Here is a 21,256-nt window from a genome sequence, read left to right as displayed (position 1 = left end):
CGTCCATATTTGTTGAGTGAATATTCTTCCTATTTTTCTTTATCTTTTAACGCAACAAAAATTAACCAATAAAAGTTTTTTAAAAAATGCTCGAAATGAAAAAGAAAAACTAAACAAAACTTAAACTCTTCGCTCTCTCATACTTTTTATCATCCAACAAATACGTTTTATCATCCAACAAATACCTTTTATAATTGAACTTTTCCATATTTCTATTTTTTTAAATCGCTGCTACATCGTTGTTGAGAATGCCAATACTGTGTTCGGGATAATTTTTAGACACCAATGAAACTTCTTGAGGTTCTAAAAAGTTGTGAAAGAAAAAAATTGATCTTTTTTACATGTGATGGCTTTATTTTAGTTAATTATGTTATTTTCTTTTAACTATAATTTTTTTTACTACAATGTTAAAGAAAATAATTCAAGAATATTTTTCAACTTCATTGTTAAAGAATGTTAATTCAGAAAATTACCTTCAGCAGAAAAAGCTATAAAACACGCGATACTTAATAGGAACAGCTTCATCTCCTTTCTGCAAATTAAAAAAAGATTGTTGTAAAAAAAAAAAAAAAAAAAAAAAAATGCAGTCGTTTTCAAAAGATAAATGATAAATCAAAAGTAGTTAATAATTAACAAACTTCTATTTGTAACAAACAGAGAAATTTTGAATCTTATCTGAGAAAATTTCAGAAAATTTTAGAAAATTTATGTGTTTTGAAATAAAAGAAATTAAAACCCCGTTCACACAGGAGATTAAAATAAAAGTAGCTTGTTTTTTTATTTTACAAATAAATAGTAACATTTGGTTCTCCTTTTCAATTATTTTTTGGTTTACACGAAGAGAATATTTACACAAGAGAATATTTGATAATTGTTAAAGAAGTTGTTAAGAAATAAAATATTTCGTAAAAGTTTACGATTTTTCGGAATACTTCTATATGTTTTGTGCAGTAAATTATCAGCAAACTTTTTATTGTTTTTAAAATTTAATAAAACTCTTTACAGCCAATTATTCTATTTTTGTATTTTATGCCAACATTTTAAATATTTTAGAAACATTGAATTTTTTTAAAATTTAATACCAGAAAATCTAGGTTCGATTTAAGATTGGTGCGTTTTGCGTTTTTCAAATTGAACACACGATAATCGTGTTTGCAGTGATTGATTTTTTTTACTTCAATATGGAGCTCATTGAGATTAAAAAAGAGATCACTTGATCTTGATAAATAAAAAATAAAAAAAAAAAAAAAAAAAAGATAGGCATCGAAATTATCCCAGACATGTGCTTGTAACGTTTAAATTACAGAACTCTTTAAAGAATCTGCGATCTACAACAGTTTTCACAGATGTAAACAACTCATTGATTTGGTGACATTTCTTTAAATTTCGAAAAAAATAGTTAAACGATTAGTTAAAAGATTTATGAAAGTCGTAAAAAGTTGTAACTTTTTCAACTTTGAAATCCTTTAAAAGTTGTTAAAACTTAGTTAAAACAACTTTAAAAGCCGCAAAAAGTTGTAAATCAAATTTTTACGATTATGAAAATCGTATAAATTTGCGTTTGATATATTTAACGAATTTTAAAAACCTTCTGACTTTCACACGATTTTAAAACTGTAAAACATCGAATAAAGATGGCACAAGAGCCATCGTTCGGTGATTTGGTAGTATTTTCTAATGGAGTACAGGGGATATAAGACCTATGATGTGTGAAAAATCTGTAAGAAGGACTTAAAGATGTCTTCTGGATCAACATCGACCACGAGTGGTCACCTGTGGTCTAACCACAAGGATGAGTACATCATAATGTATCAGAATCAAAAGACAAGAGATGAGGCAGAAGATGCCAAGGAGGACAAAGTTGATAAGGGAGAAGTTTAAATGGAAGCTGGAATGATTATTAAATAAATGCTAGTAGCTATAGTATAGGTTTAATCACCGCCCTCACAATAGGAAGCTTCTCATTGATTGAGATTTTTTCCAAATCAGAGGGATATGGTACGAGTATAATAGTACTAGCACAACCACATGCTAGTTATCACTTATCACTTTCACTTCACTTTAAAATATAGCTTAGAGAACTTGAAATTGGAGTCATTGAATTTAAAACCTGAACGAAGTCACGCGACGTTCGTTTGTTTGCTTTTCGTATGCATTCGTTTCGTTTACAGAAAAAATTTTGAAGACAGTTATATTTTTGGAAGTGAATTTGAAAGCCGTTAGAAACTTGAAATAACACGTCATTTTCGAATTTATACAACTTTTTACGATTTTGAAAACCGCGAAAAAACATTTTATTCGAACTAATACGATTTTGAAAACTGTGAAATTAAATTTTATACAACTTTTAACAATTATGAAATAAGTTCACACAACTTTTAGCGACGTCGAAGCTTCGTCTTTGACTTCAAAACTCGTTGACTTCGATTGTTTTATCTCAACAAGCCATCTTTTCATGTGGTTTCAAAACATAGCCAATTTTCATGAGCGAAAATATTGTACTCCGATGTTTACGCGAAAGAATGTTTAAAAAAGCGACTTATGCCCATGATCTGAAAACATGATTATCCACCCGTCTTCTGACCTGATCTTGCATCTCTCCGTTACTCAACAAGTGTTATTGAATGATATCCATACAACGGCGTTGATTTTATCATAAAAAGTATGAATCGAGCAACTGTGCATCAACATCGTCTTATTGAAAAATTTTGGGCAAGCACGAAACGTGCGGTGCGTTAGAAGAGCAAAACCTGTGGCAGATATCAATTAATTCTGTTGAATTTAGGGTGTGGCTTCACTAAATTTAACGAGAACTGTCGTTCAAAAGCTCATGCAAGGTATCCGCACTTTTTTGAGAAAATACTGTGATTAGCTCGAAGATGTTTTCTTAAAGCTTTACTATATTTAGAGATAATTTGGCTTAAAAAAAAACAAAAAGAAAATCGATTATATGGATGTAGAAATATTTTAAAAAAATCACAGGTCACTATCATTCCAGATAGTCATTAGAATATTACTTTATCTACAATAATGGTCTAATTTTTGTCGAGGTTGTATATATAGTAATTAATTAGAAAAATTTTAACGTTACCACACCTAAATTTTTTTTTAGATCTTATGACCCGAGAAAGCTCTTCGGGGGTATGATAGGGTAGACCCAATGGAACATTAATTTCGCCAAAATTTAATCTTAAAGAAGGTGAATTTGAATTCAAAAATTATCGTTTTTTAATTATGGTAACAAGCACAAATGAGAGCTGTAATTTGCATTTTTTATACGATCATATCGAGCATCATTTTTCAAGTATATATTTTTAGAGTAAACAAATATATTCAAATAAATGAACAAATTATGATTTTATATCATTATTTGCAACATCTAAAATGTTGAAAATGTTATAAGTTTGGGTTTTCACTACATCACTACTTAAAAATTAAGGTACTAGTGAAAATAAAATCTGATGAAACATATTCAACTTATTTGTGAAAAGTGGAATATAACTCTACATAGCTCTATATAACTCTACAGGAAGTAAAAATCAAAATGAGGGCATTTCATCTGATTTCTCTCTCAACAGATATTTATCAAAACAGTAGCACAACAGAACACCACTACAAAGTGAAAATATTCATTACCATTATTAGCTAAATTCTGCCTTGCCTTCAGTGTCAATTCAACTTAAAGACAACTGCACACTCAAGTGTACTAAGGCGGGAAACCATTTTTTTCTAAAAAAAAAAAAAAGCCGACAGCTTTAGTTAAATTCGATTGGTTGTTTCGTTAATAACTTATGCATACCGCGGTAGGCTTTGGTACCGAGAACTTTATAATTTAAGATTTTGCAAACCGTATTTGGCGTCAATAATTTCTTTTGTATATATAAACAATTTTTAAAAAACAGTTCTGTTGCGAATGACGCGTAAGATAATGTATATAATAAATTTACCGAAAACTACAGCCGAGAATATTGAGGAAATATAACCGAGTAAAATACAACCGAGACTCATTTTTATTAGATTTGTCTTTGGCGCAACCGAACCATAATTTATTTATGAATTTTTATTACTTTTTTGTGAATACGATTGCAAAATGTTCACATAAAGTACGTGACAAACCTTTTCACTTTAGCGTTTGTTATAAAAAAAAGCAAAGTTTTCTTATTGCAAAACAGAAAAAATTGGGTTTTTTTTTAATTTGTGAGTTGTATGGTAACTTGAAAGACTTTGTCACGATGTGGTTATATGTATCAAAGCTCAACCGATTTTCTGAAGTTTAATTTAGGCAAAAATGGGCCCTAGCCTTTGTGCGCGAACATGTTTTGCAGAAAATATTGGCTTTATTCTAACCCCAACTCTGTCCTGGAGGTTGCTTATAAAACATATATTTTAATTTCATCAAAAAGTGCATTGAAAAACCTTTCCAACGATACCAAATATGTAGCTTTTTTTTTTGGCTTTTGAACGAAATATCAACTAAAGCATAAATGCAGTTTTCGCTGAAAAAAACCTTGTTTCCCGCCTTAGTACACTTGAGCACTATTTGGGTTCCTATGGCAATCACTTTTGTGAAAAATACTCCAAACGCATTTCAATAGAATTACTTGAGGAATTAATCTTTCTGAAACGGATATACTTCAAAAACTTCAAATTAGCATGCAAGCCTCATTATTTGTTTCAGGAGATGTTTGAATTTGGATTCCTATCAATCTTCCCCAACGTCTATGTTAAATTGCGCATATTTCTTACTTTACCTGTATCTATAGCTACAGCTAAATGCTCTTTCAGTGTGTTAAAGAAGATAAAGAATTTTCACTGTACAACTATATCATAGGAGCGTTTGAATGGGCTGGCAATGTTCAATATAACCTCCAATCTTGTGCGCATATTTTTCATCAATCATTACCATATTTGCTGCAACAAATCCCAGAAAAGCGTTTCTGTAATTAAGATTGTCTGAACCATCATATTGGGCCGCGGTTTGTTATCTGTGTTATTCCTGTTGCAAAACTTGATGCAAATTAGTTGCAGGAGTATCTGTTAGAAGTTATAGCAACAATCAAACGTAGCAATGGTTGATCGGTGTCAGTTATCAGTGATAACTATATAAATATCTTAGAAATAATAAATACAAATATCTTAGAAATAATAAATAAAATGACACATACTGCTGTATTTTCAAATGTTCTGCAAAGTGTACTACTTTTATGCAATGCGTTTGATAGTAAGACTACAGCAGCATTTAAATTGAAAACAGTTTAACAAATTTCAACCTGGTAAAATAAAATTTGTCAAGTTTATAACAAGTTTGTTCAAAATGATAAATGTCAAGAACAAATACAGTTACATTAAGCTTCGAGATGGCAGGTGTGAACTCAGAAAAATTGGTTGCAACATTTTCAAATGCACCTGTAGGGACTAGAAAAAGATGTCCTAGTTGCAACTACCAAATTCAAAATTACTGCAGCAACTGAACTTCTCGCTGACCAACACTTCAGCTATATATATATATATATATATATATATATATATATATATATATATATATATATATATATATATATATATATATATGTATATGTAAATATATACCTAATTAGTTCAATCTTTCCATTTCAATTGTAGACTGTGTAATAGATATCTAGTGGATGATTTAAACCTGTGGAGAAAAAATTTGATTTTCCCAAATATATTACATACACATGCTGATTATTTTAATGTTAAATGTTTGTTGAATTGTAGTCTGATTGCAGCTTGCTTATGTAAAGTTAACGTTAATATTCAATTTTACAAAATGATTTTAAAAAAATTTTAAGCTCTTTTTAATTAGTTTCCAACTGAAGGTCAGCTTTGACCAACGTTAGAGACCCTTTACATTAGGGCTGACGGCGACCAACTGACGGGTCCGAGAACTTGGCTCTATCAATATTATCAGTTTTCTTGCTATAAATTTGTGAAAAGTGGTCCGTTTACTAACAAATTTTTAACGTAATATCATAGCTGCCATAAACCAAGTTAACAAACATTGACAATCTTATTACTCTAGCTTGTCTAAATATGGTTTTATTAAACGTCTCACTCTCAACTATATATCATATACCTAGTTGATTGCAGTTATGCTGTTCGTTACAACTTTTCTCTGCGTCTCAAACAACTAAGTTTTTGCTCTTTGTCGCTTTGGTGAATAACCTGAGCTTTAAGAAGAACGTTTACAACGGCAGGCTATGATATTATTGTAGCATATTCACGATAAGCAGTTTTCAGTGGTTTCGGTTTGCTGATGATGAACGGCACTATAAACGAAGTAGACCGTTGACAACTTTGCCACTGAAAAGCCTTCTTTGTTCTACAGCTGAGCGAATTCACTCTATGCAGTAAGTTTTTCCATATCATCAGAATTCACGTAGCATGAATGTTTGTCATGCTTACGTGTTAAGTAGCCTGCTACAAAAAAGATTTTATGTTTTAGACATCAGATTCACAGTATCACCTGTTGTTACATCACTGTTTATCTGGGAGTTGCTGTACATTTACCACGTGTAGATTTGGATTGTCCTTGGGAATGATATTAATTTTCATTAATGGAGTTGTTGTACCTTGACAGCAGCTAAAACATCACTAATGTCAATCTAAAAGTTACCAACAAAGCGCTGTCGGGTTAGCTTAAAGTTTTTCTTCACTGGATCTTGTAAAAAAACAACTGGAAGAACGTAGCTGAAGTGTTGGTCAGCGAGAAGTTCAGTTGCTGCAGTAATTTTGAATTTGGTAGTTGCAACTAGGACATCTTTTTCTAGTCCCTACAGGTGCATTTGAAAATGTTGCAACCAATTTTTCTGAGTTCACACCTGCCATCTCGAAGCTTAATGTAACTGTATTTGTTCTTGACATTTATCATTTTGAACAAACTTGTTATAAACTTGACAAATTTTATTTTACCAGGTTGAAATTTGTTAAACTGTTTTCAATTTAAATGCTGCTGTAGTCTTACTATCAAACGCATTGCATAAAAGTAGTACACTTTGCAGAACATTTGAAAATACAGCAGTATGTGTCATTTTATTTATTATTTCTAAGATATTTGTATTTATTATTTCTAAGATATTTATATAGTTATCACTGATAACTGACACCGATCAACCATTGCTACGTTTGATTGTTGCTATAACTTCTAACAGATACTCCTGCAACTAATTTGCATCAAGTTTTGCAACAGGAATAACACAGATAACAAACCGCGGCCCAATATGATGGTTCAGACAATCTTAATTAAAAAACTATATATATATAGTTATATATATATAACTATATATATATAGTTATATATATATATATAACTATATATATATAGTTTTTTATTGATTTATTAGCTTAATTTACTTCATGAATATAAACACTACATAATGCATGTAGTTAAGTTTGATGGTTATTCACAAGAACTATCCAAAAAGTTTTATTATTTTTAGATGAAAATCCATTACAAAAATTTGAATCTTATTTACAGGGTCTGTGGATATTTGGTTGGAAAAAAAATCATATTGGAATAAACCAAAAAAGTAACATTGAAATATGTATTCCATGTCATGTTGTCAGATTTAGAGAATGTACACTTATCTAAAAATTTTCAAGACGTTATGATACCATAAATAATATGATCAAAAGAATGAAATCAACAACACTTCTTTTAAATATCAACTGGAAAACTCATTGTAATGAATGCTATTGTTGTCAGCAGTTAGAAAAACTCAGTAAAAGTTTAAATGTTTTAAATAAAAAGCTTATTGGTTGCCCTGGTATTGGTAAAAAAGTGTGGTCATCTTCCATGATTGCTACCATTAAAAAAATCATTGTGACAGCACATGACTTGGAAATAGATATTGAAGAACTAAAAAAAGAAATCAATCCTCATTTACAGCTTTATCAGTGTAATTTTTATGGTAAAATACCAAAACAACCAGCAACTCTAAAAAAATGTGAACACTTATTTTGTTTTTTCTGTCTTGTGGAAAATATAAAGGTTAACCAACTCAATGAAACATTATGTCCAAAATATAAACAGCTTATTTTACCTGAAGATTTGATTTCCAGTATTAAAACAAATTCTCTTTTAATTATGTTGACTGTTGCATGTATATGTAAAAAAAAGTTTAATTCAATCAAAGAATATGATGTAGATATTAATCATAAGTGCATCTGCCTTGATAAATCATTAATATTACCACAATCAGCCCCATCGTTATCATCATCAATATTCTCATTTGCATCTAATTTGGTTTCATCATCATCATCATCATCATCATCATCATCATCATCATCATCATCATCATCATCATCATCATCATCATCATCATCATCATCATCATCATCATCATCATCATCATCATCATCATCATCATCATCATCATCATCATCATCATCATCATCATCATCATCATCATCATCATCATCATCATCATCATCATCATCATCATCATCATCATCATCATCATCATCATCATCATCATCATCATCATCATCATCATCATCATCATCATCATCATCATCATCATCATCATCATCATCATCATCATCATCATCATCATCATCATCATCATCATCATCATCATCATCATCATCATCATCATCATCATCATCATCATCATCATCATCATCATCATCATCATCATCATCATCATCATCATCATCATCATCATCATCATCATCATCATCATCATCATCATCATCATCATCATCATCATCATCATCATCATCATCATCATCATCATCATCATCATCATCATCATCATCATCATCATCATCATCATCTTCATCATCATTTATTCAACAACAACATTTCTAATTTTAACTAAGGCTTTTAATAAGCATTTATTGTCAATAATACAGCTGTATTATCTAATTAGATGTAGTTATATTCTCAATAACTGTCTCTACATTACCAAACTAGAAACCAAGATTGCTGTGGCAAAGGCATAACTGACGAGGGAAACACACCCACATAGCCTTGTCAAAACCAATTCATGAAAAAAAAGTTTTTTGTTGCAGTTTGATATTATTTATCTTCTCATTGCTATTAATGTTAGTATATATTTTGATGAATTGGTAATTAGTTTGCTTAAGCAGAGGCTTAAACAAACCAATAGTAGGAAACTCCTTACTCTTCCAGGTTTTTTTGCGATCTGCCCTTCCTTTTGCTTCATATTCATGAACAACTTCTATGTATTGATGCAATGTTTCATCAGCTGTTTGGCAACTTTTCACCGGTCCACTCATATATATATATATATATATATATATATATATATATATATATATATATATATATATATATATATATATAATGGGTAATAGATAAAATTTTGGCTTATATTTCTTGTGTTAAAAGATTTGTATTATTATTTATATATATAAACATGATAAAACTCGTTTTATCATGTTTATATATACAAATATATTTTGGAAATAATTGAAAAACATTTTTGTATTTTAAAAATATAATGAAAGTTCTGGTATCATGTCAAACAATAAAAAAAAAAAAAAAAAAGGCTAATCACATAATTCAGTGAAAAATGTTGAACCACTCTGTTTAGAGCACATTTTTATTCTAATTTGACCAAAATTGTAACTCAAGCTAATTTTAAAAAAATTTAATCTTTAAAATTGATCAGTAAAAAGTTGCCAAACAGCTGAAAACATTGCATCAATATATGTCCTTGATCCTAAAATAGCACACAAATTTTTATTGTAATAACAAAGAATAAAGAGACCAATTATGAATACAAAACAAAAGTAAATAAACCTGTAAGAGTAAGGAGTGAGAAGAGAAGTAATTAAAATTAAAAAAAACACCTGAAAAACTAAACAAATCTTGCTATTGGTTTGCCTAAGCAAACAAATAGCAATCAAACCCAATTCAGAAGGTAAAAAATATCAAAATGTAAAAAAAAAAATATATGTATGTATATATCTATGTAATGTATGTATTTATGTGTGTGTGTGTGTGTATATATATATATATATATATATATATATATATATATATATATATATATATATATATATATATATATATATATATATATATATATATATATATACATATATATATATATATATATATATATCTGTGTTTGTATGTTTATTTACAAGAAGAAAAAATTGAGTGCTAAGATCTGATAAAAGTGTTAAATACTATAAAAACTCATCTGAATTTTAAAAAAGAAATTATTTAATTTCTACGCTCAGAAAATTAGATAATATGTTTTTAAAAGTGTAAACAAATCAGCATATTCAAGAATGTTAATTTACTTAGAAAAGCGTAACTTTAAACTTTTTGATACAATCTTTATCTTATTTGAATCATTTTCTTATGCAACTGAGATATGCTTATTATGATTTTAGTTTTAGAAAGAGTTTAAAATGTTGATTTATATGGAAAAACTTATAAATAATCAGTCAACTAAATAAAAAAATTCGTTGCTACGGACCGTAGCCATTATTAAAATTTTACTTTTTTAAAGTTACTACTGCGCTTGCGTATAATAACTTGTCACCTCTGAACGACCGTGATTGCATAAAGTAATAACGGATGATGATTCTATGGTGTGGCTATGTGCCACATTTAAACACAGCCACACTTTTCTTTAGTCACATTTTCCTTCCTTGCAAACTCGCACTTAAGTTTTTATCCATTATGGGAACTGGGAACTAATTCGAATATTCAGTTTTCTTACTTGCATTTTCCAATTCTTACCTTCCGCTGCAAAGCGCGCACGTCAAGTGGAAACATAAGTAGACTAATTCTAAACAAAGACATAAGAACAAATTTATGACACGGTGCAAGCGAACAAACATCGCATCTTGTTGTTCAAAACATTGGAGGTGAACGAATGACATCATTTTTATGTGAAGACATCGCAATATTTTTTATATGTTTTCTCTTTAATGTTATCAAACAGAAATTTATTTGCAAAAACTGGATAAAATAACATTTTTTTGGATGATCTGGATTCATATATATATTTATATATGGGATATAGATTTGTATATATTTATATATAGGATATACATTTGCATATGATATTAAGGGTTTGTATATCTTTCTGTTGATAAATAGGTTTTGAGCATTAAGCTTAATCAACACTTGAAGTTAATGATTTTTTGTCATTTTGCTACAACCTTACCCACTGCGTATTGTAGCGTTCAAATGAATATCGTTACGCCATCTTTGGTGAGTACGCCTAATATCCAATACTATTCAATTTAATCAGAAATTTTTTTTTGTTTTAAAAGATGCATTGAAATGTCAGCGAAAAACGTTAAAACGTCAATTAAATATGTTTTTCTGTTGGTAAATATTATCAATAGAAAATGTAAAACAAACTTTTGCGGTTTACACTGTCGCTTACAACTTATGCTCTGTCATGGTACTTCATCCCCAGTACATAATATCACTCCACATTTTTATAAAATGCGATTTTTCTAATAAGACTAAGTTTGAGATTGGTAATATTTACGTGTAATGTTACGAATGTTTTAAATTTTTTTAAAAAAATTTTAGGTTTAACGTTCGTTGGGTAGCATGGTTAGAACAAAATTTTTCTAAAACGACGGTATCTATTGAACTTTTAAACCACAAGCTATTAAAGTATTAGCAATTAAGAAATTTATATGACGTCATTGTAACTGACTTTTAGTATTCCATTTTGAATAAGTGGTAAAAGAAGATAATTATGGAGAAAAAGAAAAAAACATGTGATTTAACTCTGGTTTGTATGTTAGCAATGTCAACTTGTGGATTACTTTACGGATTAATTTCAGCTCGCTATTGGGCTGGACAGTACCAGATTTTTGAGGCAAGATTAAAGCAACTAGAAAGTTGTTGCAAAAACATAAAACAAAAGAGCTTCCCTGGGGATTTTTCTAATAATTCAGATGACGTTAACTTTGACTTTGCTGTGCTCAAAAAAAAACTAGTGAAAGTGGAAGACAAATTTCTTTACAATGAGACTTACAAGAAAAGGTATCGCAGAAAAAGTCAGTCATATGAAGAAATAAAAAGCGAAAACCAACTTAACCTTCAATCACAATTGATCTCTGTTTGCGACAGGTAACTATGATGATTGATGATGATAATGAATGATAATGAATGATGATGAATGATGATGATACTGATGATAATAATGATGATGAATGATGATGGTAATGATGGTAATGATGATGATGATGATGATGATGATGATGATGATGATGATGATGATGATGATGATGATGATATGATGATGATGATGATGATGATGATGATGATGATGATGATGATGATGATGATGATGATGATGATGATGATGATGATGATGATGATGATGATGATGATGATGATGATGATGATGATGATGATGATGATGATGATGATGATGAGGATTAGTTTTCTTATAATTTGAATTTCAAATATTTTATTACAGTCTAAGAATATTGCTTAAATGTTCCGTGAGTAATGTGACCAGTGAAGAAATAATCGGAACACCACTAAATATTATAAAATCACAAGTAATTGACGAAACTTCTAATAAAAACTCACCAGGACCTAAAGGAGAAAAAGGAGAACCTGGGAAAGACGGTAAGTTTTTTAAAGAATTTATCTAATTTATTTAATACATCTAAGTACAATAAAGATATAAGAACCACACATGCTGCAGACACACATCCAACTACAGAAAAGATACATATCCAGCTGCAACTAACGCACCGCTGGTTACTAGTGCGTTAACTACAGTTCGTGGAAAAGTGCGAGACAGCCGAAACACCAGGTGAACACCCATGTAGAGTTGTATGATAAAAAAAAAAGAAAAAAAAAAGCACCAATTAAAGTTTAAAAGTGTTTTCTCAATCGCAAGATCAGAAATTCGATCAGAAATTCAATTTGAACTTTACTGATAAAATGGTAATTAGTTTAATTTTTAAGCTACGTAATAATTCTGTAATTATTTTATGATTTTACAAACAAGCCAAGACCAGGAACAAACGCTAATCAAAAGATAACTGTTAAAACCTGTTTTAGAGAACCCTGGCTAAGAGATCAAACCAAAAAATCTAAACAACTTTGAAGAAAAAATCTATTTTCGATACTAGAATAACACTTGATTAAAGAAACATCTGCGGACACAAAGAAAAATAGTTTGAGAAAATCTCGCGAATTTTTTTTGAGATTTTTGAAGAGAAAATCAAAAAAAGGATTTTCTCGGAATTTTTTTTCTGAGAGAAATCTATTAAAAGATTTTAAGTTAAGAAACTTTATAATATATGTAGAAACTTTCGCCTTGAGTTCCAAAGGTGGAAGAGAATGTTTTCTTAATGATGTTTGATTGCGTATTTTCATCTGTGAATATTTAAAGAATATACTTAAGTTTAATATTTGAAAATATTTAATTAAGTATAAGTAAGTATAGAATAATCAGTGGTAAGTATTATTATTTTATGTATATTTAGTTTTAGAAATTATTATTGTCACTCTATGGTTTTAATCTTTTATTAAAATAACTCTTTGCCCTCACAATTGATTTAATTATTTGGCGCCAATAGTTAAGCGCCAATCACAACTGATTTAATTATTTTGGCGCTTTATTACTTGTTAGATACTAAAAGAATTTGTTTTTAATTTTAATATTTAACATTTTTTAACTTTTAGATTTAAATGGTACTTTAATCAAGTTTAAGATTTTTGCATAATAAAACTAAGTTTTAAGATAATTTCACTTGATATCTAAAAACTCATCCACGATACATTTTTGCCATTAACGAGAACAAAGCCTTTTATTACAAAAAGAATTCATTTACAACTTTATCTTAATTTAGTTTTAACAAAAACTCCTTCTCTTTTTATTTAATGAGTTTGAATAATAATACTCTATGATGATAATCTACTCCAGAAGAGTACTATTGACGATCAATACTCTTCTGGAGCATTTAATTATGCTCTATTTCAAAAGATCCACACTTTTCGTAGGTGTCAATGGCTTACCAGGTACATCATGGATAGAAGGACCTCGAGGAAGACCTAGTGATACAAGTTTAAAAGGCGATCCTGGAAACTACGATTACAAATATTCACAAAAAGAATACAGTAAAGCAGAACAAAAAAAAGAGTTTGGATTGGTTTACACAATATGGGGTTCAGCGGCTTGTCCTGATACAAGCAATTTAATTTATTCCGGTAAACCAGCTTCATTTCAAATTATTGTTTAATTAATTTTTTAACAACTCACTGCTTGTAACAAAACAAATTGATGAAGCCAGTGTTAATGCCTTACAAATTTTCTTGATTTCCACAAAACTTAATAATAAACATTCTTTGTAATTTTTAAAGTTCAATAAAATGATATTTTTTATTCAAAGGAATATTTTTTAATAGGACAAATTTCAATGAGTAAGCTTGCTCAGATGGATGGTACAACATCGGGTTCAAATGCTGTTTGTCTTCCTATATCTGATCGTTATTCTTCTAAATATACCAACATAAGAACGAAGAGAAGTGTTTTTCGTGAGAACATAACTCACAGTAACTATGATGCAAGTAGCATATCAAACAAAAAATTTTTGAAATCAACCGACCAAACTCGAGTTAGTGGGAAGAATGTAAGTAATGAAACAAACATTGGGGTTCATTCAAACGCAACCCCTATTTTGAGGGAAAAGATAACAAATGTTTTGTTTAATCAAGTAAATTTGAAAGATCTTTCAAAAAGTGCATCATATTCTCAAGTGAATAAATCTAGTAACTCAAAAAACCTATCATCAAATTTAATAAAGATAAGAAATGATTCAAAAGAGGCATTTTGGAATCTAATTACTTTTACTAATCAAACAATTATAAACTTTAACATAAATAATAAATCAAACCACAAAAGTTCCGAATTTCCAGACACTAAATTAGAAGAACAAACAACAAACATCACATCATCAAGCATCATCAATCATCAAGATCACAAGATACAGGAACAAAAAAAGATCAGTGTTATCTACAAAAACACAACTCAAAATAAACACATTAATAAAGTAAATATTAGCCAAAATAATAAACTAGAAAATTTTAAATATGCTTCTAGTATTATAACCGTTAGCCATGACAACAAGAAGCTGAAAGGTAGTATACAAAATGGTAATGCAACAGCCGTTCATGGTAGGAAGTTATATGAAAAAAAGTCTAGTTCAAATAATTTTAGCATCACTGTTAGTCGTGAAAAAGAAAAAATAGAAGAACGTAAGCATAATCTTAGCAAGGTAGCTGCGAGTCAAGTTAGCGAGAAACTAAGCAATCAAAATTACAATATTAGCAACATTACCGTCAGCCGTGAAAGTGCAAAATTACAAGAACAGCAGCACAATCTTATCAAGATAAATATCAGTCAAGATAGCGAGAATCTAAGCGCTCAAAGCTTCAATATTAGCAACGTTACCGTCAGCCGTGAAAGTGCAAAATTACAAGAACAGAAGCACAATCTTATCAAGATAAATATCAGTCAAGATAGCGAGAACCTAAGCGCTCAAAGCTTCAATATTAGCAACGTTACCGTCAACCATGAAAGTGCAAATTTACAAGAACAGAAGCACAATGTTAGCAAGGTAAATGTCAGTGAAGATAGCAAGAATCTAAACGATCAAAGCTACAATATTAGCAACGCTACCGTCAGCCATAAAAGCGAAAAACAAGAGGAAAAAAAGTACAATATTAGCGAGGTAAATATCAGCCAAGAAACCGAGCAGCTAAGCAATCAAATCTACAATGGTAGTAATATAACCGTTAATCATGAAAAAATCCCGCAAAATAATCAAAAATACAATTTTAGTAAAGTAACTTCTACTAACGAGAGTAAGAAGGTGAGTGATCAAAAAGACCAAATAAATAACGTAAGCAACAGTCAGGAACTCAAGAATTTCAGCCAAGAAATTCTGCCAGAACTTGATAAGTATAGAGAAAGTCAGACCAAAACACCCACTGGCCCAAAAACAAACGAGGTCTTAAAACCTACGAAGGAAACAAACGAGGTCTTAAAACCTACGGAGGAAGCTAAAAAATATTGGAAAAGTTCAGAAACAACCAATATGACGTCACGCCCCCAGCTTGAAGATTTAAAAAGTAATAACAAAGAAAACATGTTTTATAAAAATTCCAAAACCGCTGCTCAGGAAATTCCATCAAAAAACAACTATGCTATTGGGAACAAAGCTGATGGTGGTGTAAATGTTGAGATTTCATTAGATTACGCGAAATTAGTTGGTACAAGAAAATATGTTGCTTGCGCTTTGTGCCAAGCGCCTGGAAAATCAGTCCAAATTATGATACCTACTGCTTCTGAATGTCCTCCAGAATGGAATGTCGAATACCTGGGTTACTTAATGAACTACCACCATGGAACAAGGCATTCTCAGATAATGTGTGTGAATGAACAAGCATTAGGTATTTCACCAGAATCTGAGCACGAAGCACAGAAAATTATTTCTTCCTACTTATCACACGTAAAAATTGATTGCGAAACTCATCCATGCAATGACAATTTGCTTAATGAGAAATTAAAATGTGTGGTCTGCTCTAAGTAATATCTGTCGTTCGTTATTTTGTTTTAGAAAATAAAGCTGAAGCTAATAAGTTATAAATAATGATCAAGTTTCACGTCACGAACGAATCAGCGAGTTATGTACATATAAAGCTAAAGGTCTAACAACATTCTAATATAATATAGTATTATATAGTATGATATAATATGATATAATTTAGTGTAACATGTAATGTAATGTAATATAACTGAGTATGTTACAATATGATATAATAATATAACATAGCAGAGTATGATATAATATGATCTAATACAATACAATATAAATATAATATAAATAGTATAAAATAATATAATGTAGCATTGCAAAACAAGATTGCTCAACGTAATATAACAACATAATACTGCAAAAAGTTTATATAATCTGTTCACCTGAAGTTTTTTCATACTACCAGTTTACCTTACCTGAGGTTTGTTCAAATCATTCGTTCATATCATTCAGGTCTCTTAGTTTTCTTATTTTTAGAAGATATCATTTTATACAAAAAAAAATCATCAATATAAAGGCTAAGTTCTTTTCCCAGATTAAAATTTACTGATTTTAATATTTGATGCCATTTCTAGCGTTTGGTCCAGGAACAATTGCTTTTAAAAAATAGCAGCCTTATTTCAATTTTGTCTAAATGCTTTCAGGCCCTCGACGCATGCGCAGGAAATCATGGGTTTTTGTGCAAAAACTTATTAACAGCATCATTTAATTTTAACAACTAAATTTAGGTTGTCAACTTTTAGATGTACCAGATTAAAATGATTCCCAGCTTTTAAACGCTTTAATAACAAAAACTACTTTTTATCTTTTAATAAAAATGAATACTGTACCTTTATTTTGTTTGAGTTTCCAGCAGAAAAACTAGCAGGTGATTTTTTATTAGACCTTTTTAGTTATAAAACAATAAATAAGTTCTTAATGAGGGATTTACTTCAACACATCAATAAAACAAACCGGTTTCTGTATGCGTACATTTTGGATTGTTTGATTTGTGCTTTTGACTTTCAATAATAAACAAACTTTCTTTATGTAAAATTTTGCCTTATGATGCTTTTTATAAACTATCAAAATGGTTAGTTTCACTCTTTGTCAAATTTGAATGCGTATTTTTCGCAAGGCATATTTTCGTAAGAATAAATTATAAAGCCTGCGCCAAGTCTTTTTCTGTCTAGGTTTACTGTACTTAACAACGCTGCTTGTTGAATAATTTCTAACTTTTTCGAAATGAATAGTTTCTAACATTTCGCCAAAATGTTAAAATGATGAAAGAGTAACAAGAGCACATTTCTCTTGCTTTCTCTTGTTTTCTGTTGTTCCTCTGTTCCAAGTATGACCTCTGCTCCAAGTATGACCTCTGTTCCAAGTATGACCTCTGTTCCAAGTATGACCTCTGTTCCAAGTAAGCGACTATTTAATGCTATGGTACCATTGTTAGGCCATCAAGAGAAAGTTTAAATCCGTCCACAACATCAATGGTTGTCTATTATGAGCAATAAATGAGCAATAAATGAGATACCATGGACGAGTTTAGGTTTTAAACTTCAATTTTAAGTTTTTAGAGGATTGAAGAGCAGTTCGAACAAATTCCCGTCCTTTAACTTGCTGCAGGATTCTTTTTTTTGCCAGGCGAAAAATCTGAATAAACGTTGCCTTCATTTTTTTATTTAGCAAAAGTTAGAGTAATTCCCGTCTGAAAACTCCTCTTAATACTAAATACAGATGCAAGGTTACTGTATACAAAACCATAAACAAGATAAAAATTCAGATTAAAAAATGTTATATATAAAAAAAAGCCATCGCATCAAAGATAAGCGAACTGCAACTCTTAGAATAGATTTATTGAGATTTTTACAGTTCTCAGCAATTTTGTATGTCAAAAATCAAATGAACCTAATGAAACATTTGTTCTTTCTTTGAATTAAATTGTTTAGTTTTAAAGGTATTGACATTATTAACTGTGTTGATCAGTGAAATTTGTCAACAGTAAAGCATTTCTCATCAGAAAATAACTTTCACACTTTCTTTTACATCTCTGAAATTCTCATTTGGTATTGGAGGACAGTCTCTCTTTTTGTTTCATAACTCATTTTTATGCCATTTTATAAATAAGATAACGTAAGTCGTTTTTAACAACTTTGAATGTAGATAGACCAAATAACAGATGATGAAATTTTCTGCTGATTCTAAAAAGGTTAAGCGGAAAAAAACCGGCTACTTGATAAACCTGGTAAACACGTGCCTGGAAGTAAGTACCAGGATTAAAAGAAAACCGTCATTGTGCACTGTGGAAATTGCTTTTGACATTTACGTTTTGTGACGTTTACTTAAGCCAGAATGCAGTAAAAATATTGTTGTAAAAAAGGGTTCTATAAAAAGATTATCATATTGTTTATATTTCATAACTGTATGCTGAAAGTTTGGTAAGTTTATGACAACTGTAGCAGCCTGCATATCTAAAAACGTGCATTTTGATTTTTGCTCTAAAAAGTCATATTTTCCCCACATTTTGAACTCAAACATCTTTACACCATATTTTTTCGAAATCTAGCAGCCTTAAAAGTTAAGTTTGGGTTTCTTGTAACATCGTGATTTTGTTAACATACAAATGGTATTTTTTTGTTTGTCAAATAATTGTCTAACAATCCAATACGTATTTATCATAAGTAAAGACGTTTTGTAAACTGTTAGTTATTATTAATAGTACTACTTCTTTTACTATAGTTCTAAAGAGACAAATTATTGTAAAAATGTTGTTTAACGTAAAGTTTACAATATATTTTTTACTCAAAATGAAGCTCGATTGCAATACTTTAAAGACATGGCTTAAAAACATTCTTCAGAGCCAACACCTTTGTGACTTTCCAGTTACCTAATCAAATGTACTTCTCTATACGAAAGTTGACTCAGAGATGAGTTATTTTGAAATTGCTTTAAGTTGACTACCTGAGCAGCAGTCGTTGGGAATGGGAATCCACACTTTTTATCTCTGTATTCGTAGTCTGGAATGTCTGTTGATTAAGACTGGGATGTAGTGATCCTGGATTTTTTTGTGTGCAAACATGGATGAGAAGAAAGAGTTACTTGTAAACGGAAAAAAAAAAACTTAACGAAAAATCAAAGATGCGCTAAGTTTTTTGAAAAGTAGAGGCTCATCAAGTGATGAAATTACAGTAAGATGTTTATTTTACATCTTTATGAACGATTCTGAATTATCCTTTGTCCTGCAAGTACCCAATAAATCTAGATAAGTTTGAAATATATTGTAAGGATGCCTTCATGACAAATATAACAAATTATGAATAGCATCACATGCTTGCAAGAGTTTACAAAATGATAGTACATTCACATCAGGCTGTAAGTGACAAATCTTAATTGGTATCTTGTTTGATGAAACTCAAGAAAGTAAAAACGCAGACGCGTTTTTAAAACTACAGGGAATGCAAAATATCAAGGAGGCCGACGAATGAAGATGCAACGAAAGGATTGCTCTGCTCCTCAGACATTCACTTTAACGATGAGAAATTTTGGATTAAACTAGAACTACCTGAAGATCAAACAACATTCTTAATACTGTTTTATCATATGCCGTGGAGACTATTTTAAATGAATAGGTCTTTAAAGAAATAGGTAAGACACATCCAAAAATCATTCTGCTATGAATGTTTGGCGTATAATCTCTAGATGGTGCTGTTTTCGTCCGCCAAGGGGTCCACTAAAATTATGATTAGGATACCGCAGTGATGCATATAATAAACCAGGGTATAAGAAGTATTCATTGAAAGTTCTAAGGTCGTAACTTTAAAAAAGACAGAGATGAATTGTGCCAAAAATGTAATATTCCGGTGTAGCGTTTTTAATTTACTGCCGTTAAAATTTTACTGCGCAGCAAAATTCCAACGTAAAAATTTTACTGCGCAGTAAAATTTCAACGTTGGAATTTTACTGCTATCGTTATTTTTTTACTGACTTTTTTAATATACAGTTTCTGGCGTTTATTTTTTTGGCGTTTTCAAGATGTACAAAAATATTAACTTTCATGATATGAGGAAATACTTGAATGACAAAAAGTTTCCTGAAGGTGTAAATGAGAGAGGAAAAAAGGCAAACTTTAAAAGGCAATGTAAAAACTTTGCAATTATAGACAACAAATTGATGTATTGCAAAAAAAATAAGGGAAAATGCATAACTTTACATAAAAAAGTGAATCAAAATCTGGCCTGGAAAGTAAACTATCATTTAATGTATGCATTAAGTTATAAAAGTTTCATTAAAAGAAAAATTGAAGTGCCCTTAGTTTTATAAAACATGTATATTTTTACCCGCCCCTCCCAAAAACTTTAACATCTCTTCTTTTCTTGATGACAGTAAAAAAATAACGAGCGCAGTAAATTTTTAACGCTATAATTTTACTGCGCAGTAAATTTTTAACGTTAAAATTTTACTGCGCAGTAAATTTTTAACGTTAAAATTTTACTGCGCAGTAAATTTTTAACGTTAAAATTTTACTGCGCAGTAAAATTATAGCGTTAAAAATTTACTGCGCAGTAAAATTTCAACGGAGTAAAATATTAACATGACACCGGACAACTGTGTACCGAAGAAAGATGAAACAAACGCAAAATATCTCTACGAAGAAAAAAGCGAGCGGGCACACTCGCTTAAAAAG

At 30.1% G+C, this 21,256-nt stretch overlaps 2 protein-coding genes across 2 annotated transcripts; both read left to right on the top strand.

Annotated features, from left to right (window-relative positions):
* Positions 1 to 7,397: 7,397 nt before the first annotated feature.
* Positions 7,398 to 8,407, top strand: LOC149878910 (uncharacterized; the record flags this gene model as incomplete). The annotated part of the gene is made up of 2 exons (XM_090071237.1): positions 7,398 to 7,444; positions 7,624 to 8,407. Coding segments are annotated over exons 1-2 (831 nt in total), but the record flags the coding sequence as incomplete, so codon positions are not given.
* Positions 8,408 to 10,728: 2,321 nt separating this feature from the next.
* On the top strand, positions 10,729 to 16,641 carry LOC145192892 (uncharacterized). The gene is made up of 6 exons (XM_090071779.1): positions 10,729 to 10,872; positions 11,108 to 11,221; positions 11,552 to 12,100; positions 12,453 to 12,607; positions 13,994 to 14,200; positions 14,399 to 16,641. Exons 3-6 carry the CDS (start codon positions 11,724 to 11,726, stop codon positions 16,582 to 16,584), a joined length of 2,925 nt encoding a protein of 974 aa, XP_089927905.1. The 5' UTR covers positions 10,729 to 10,872; positions 11,108 to 11,221; positions 11,552 to 11,723; the 3' UTR covers positions 16,585 to 16,641.
* Positions 16,642 to 21,256: the final 4,615 nt, after the last annotated feature.

This window comes from Hydra viridissima, unplaced genomic scaffold (genome assembly GCF_058129835.1).
Source record: "Hydra viridissima isolate aposymbiotic clone 2 unplaced genomic scaffold, HvirCarnegie_v1 scaffold_14, whole genome shotgun sequence".
In the NCBI taxonomy this organism is placed as follows: domain Eukaryota; kingdom Metazoa; phylum Cnidaria; class Hydrozoa; order Anthoathecata; family Hydridae; genus Hydra; species Hydra viridissima.
The sequence above is the reverse complement of the archived record's forward strand: the minus strand, read 5'-3'. Positions and strand labels throughout refer to the sequence as shown.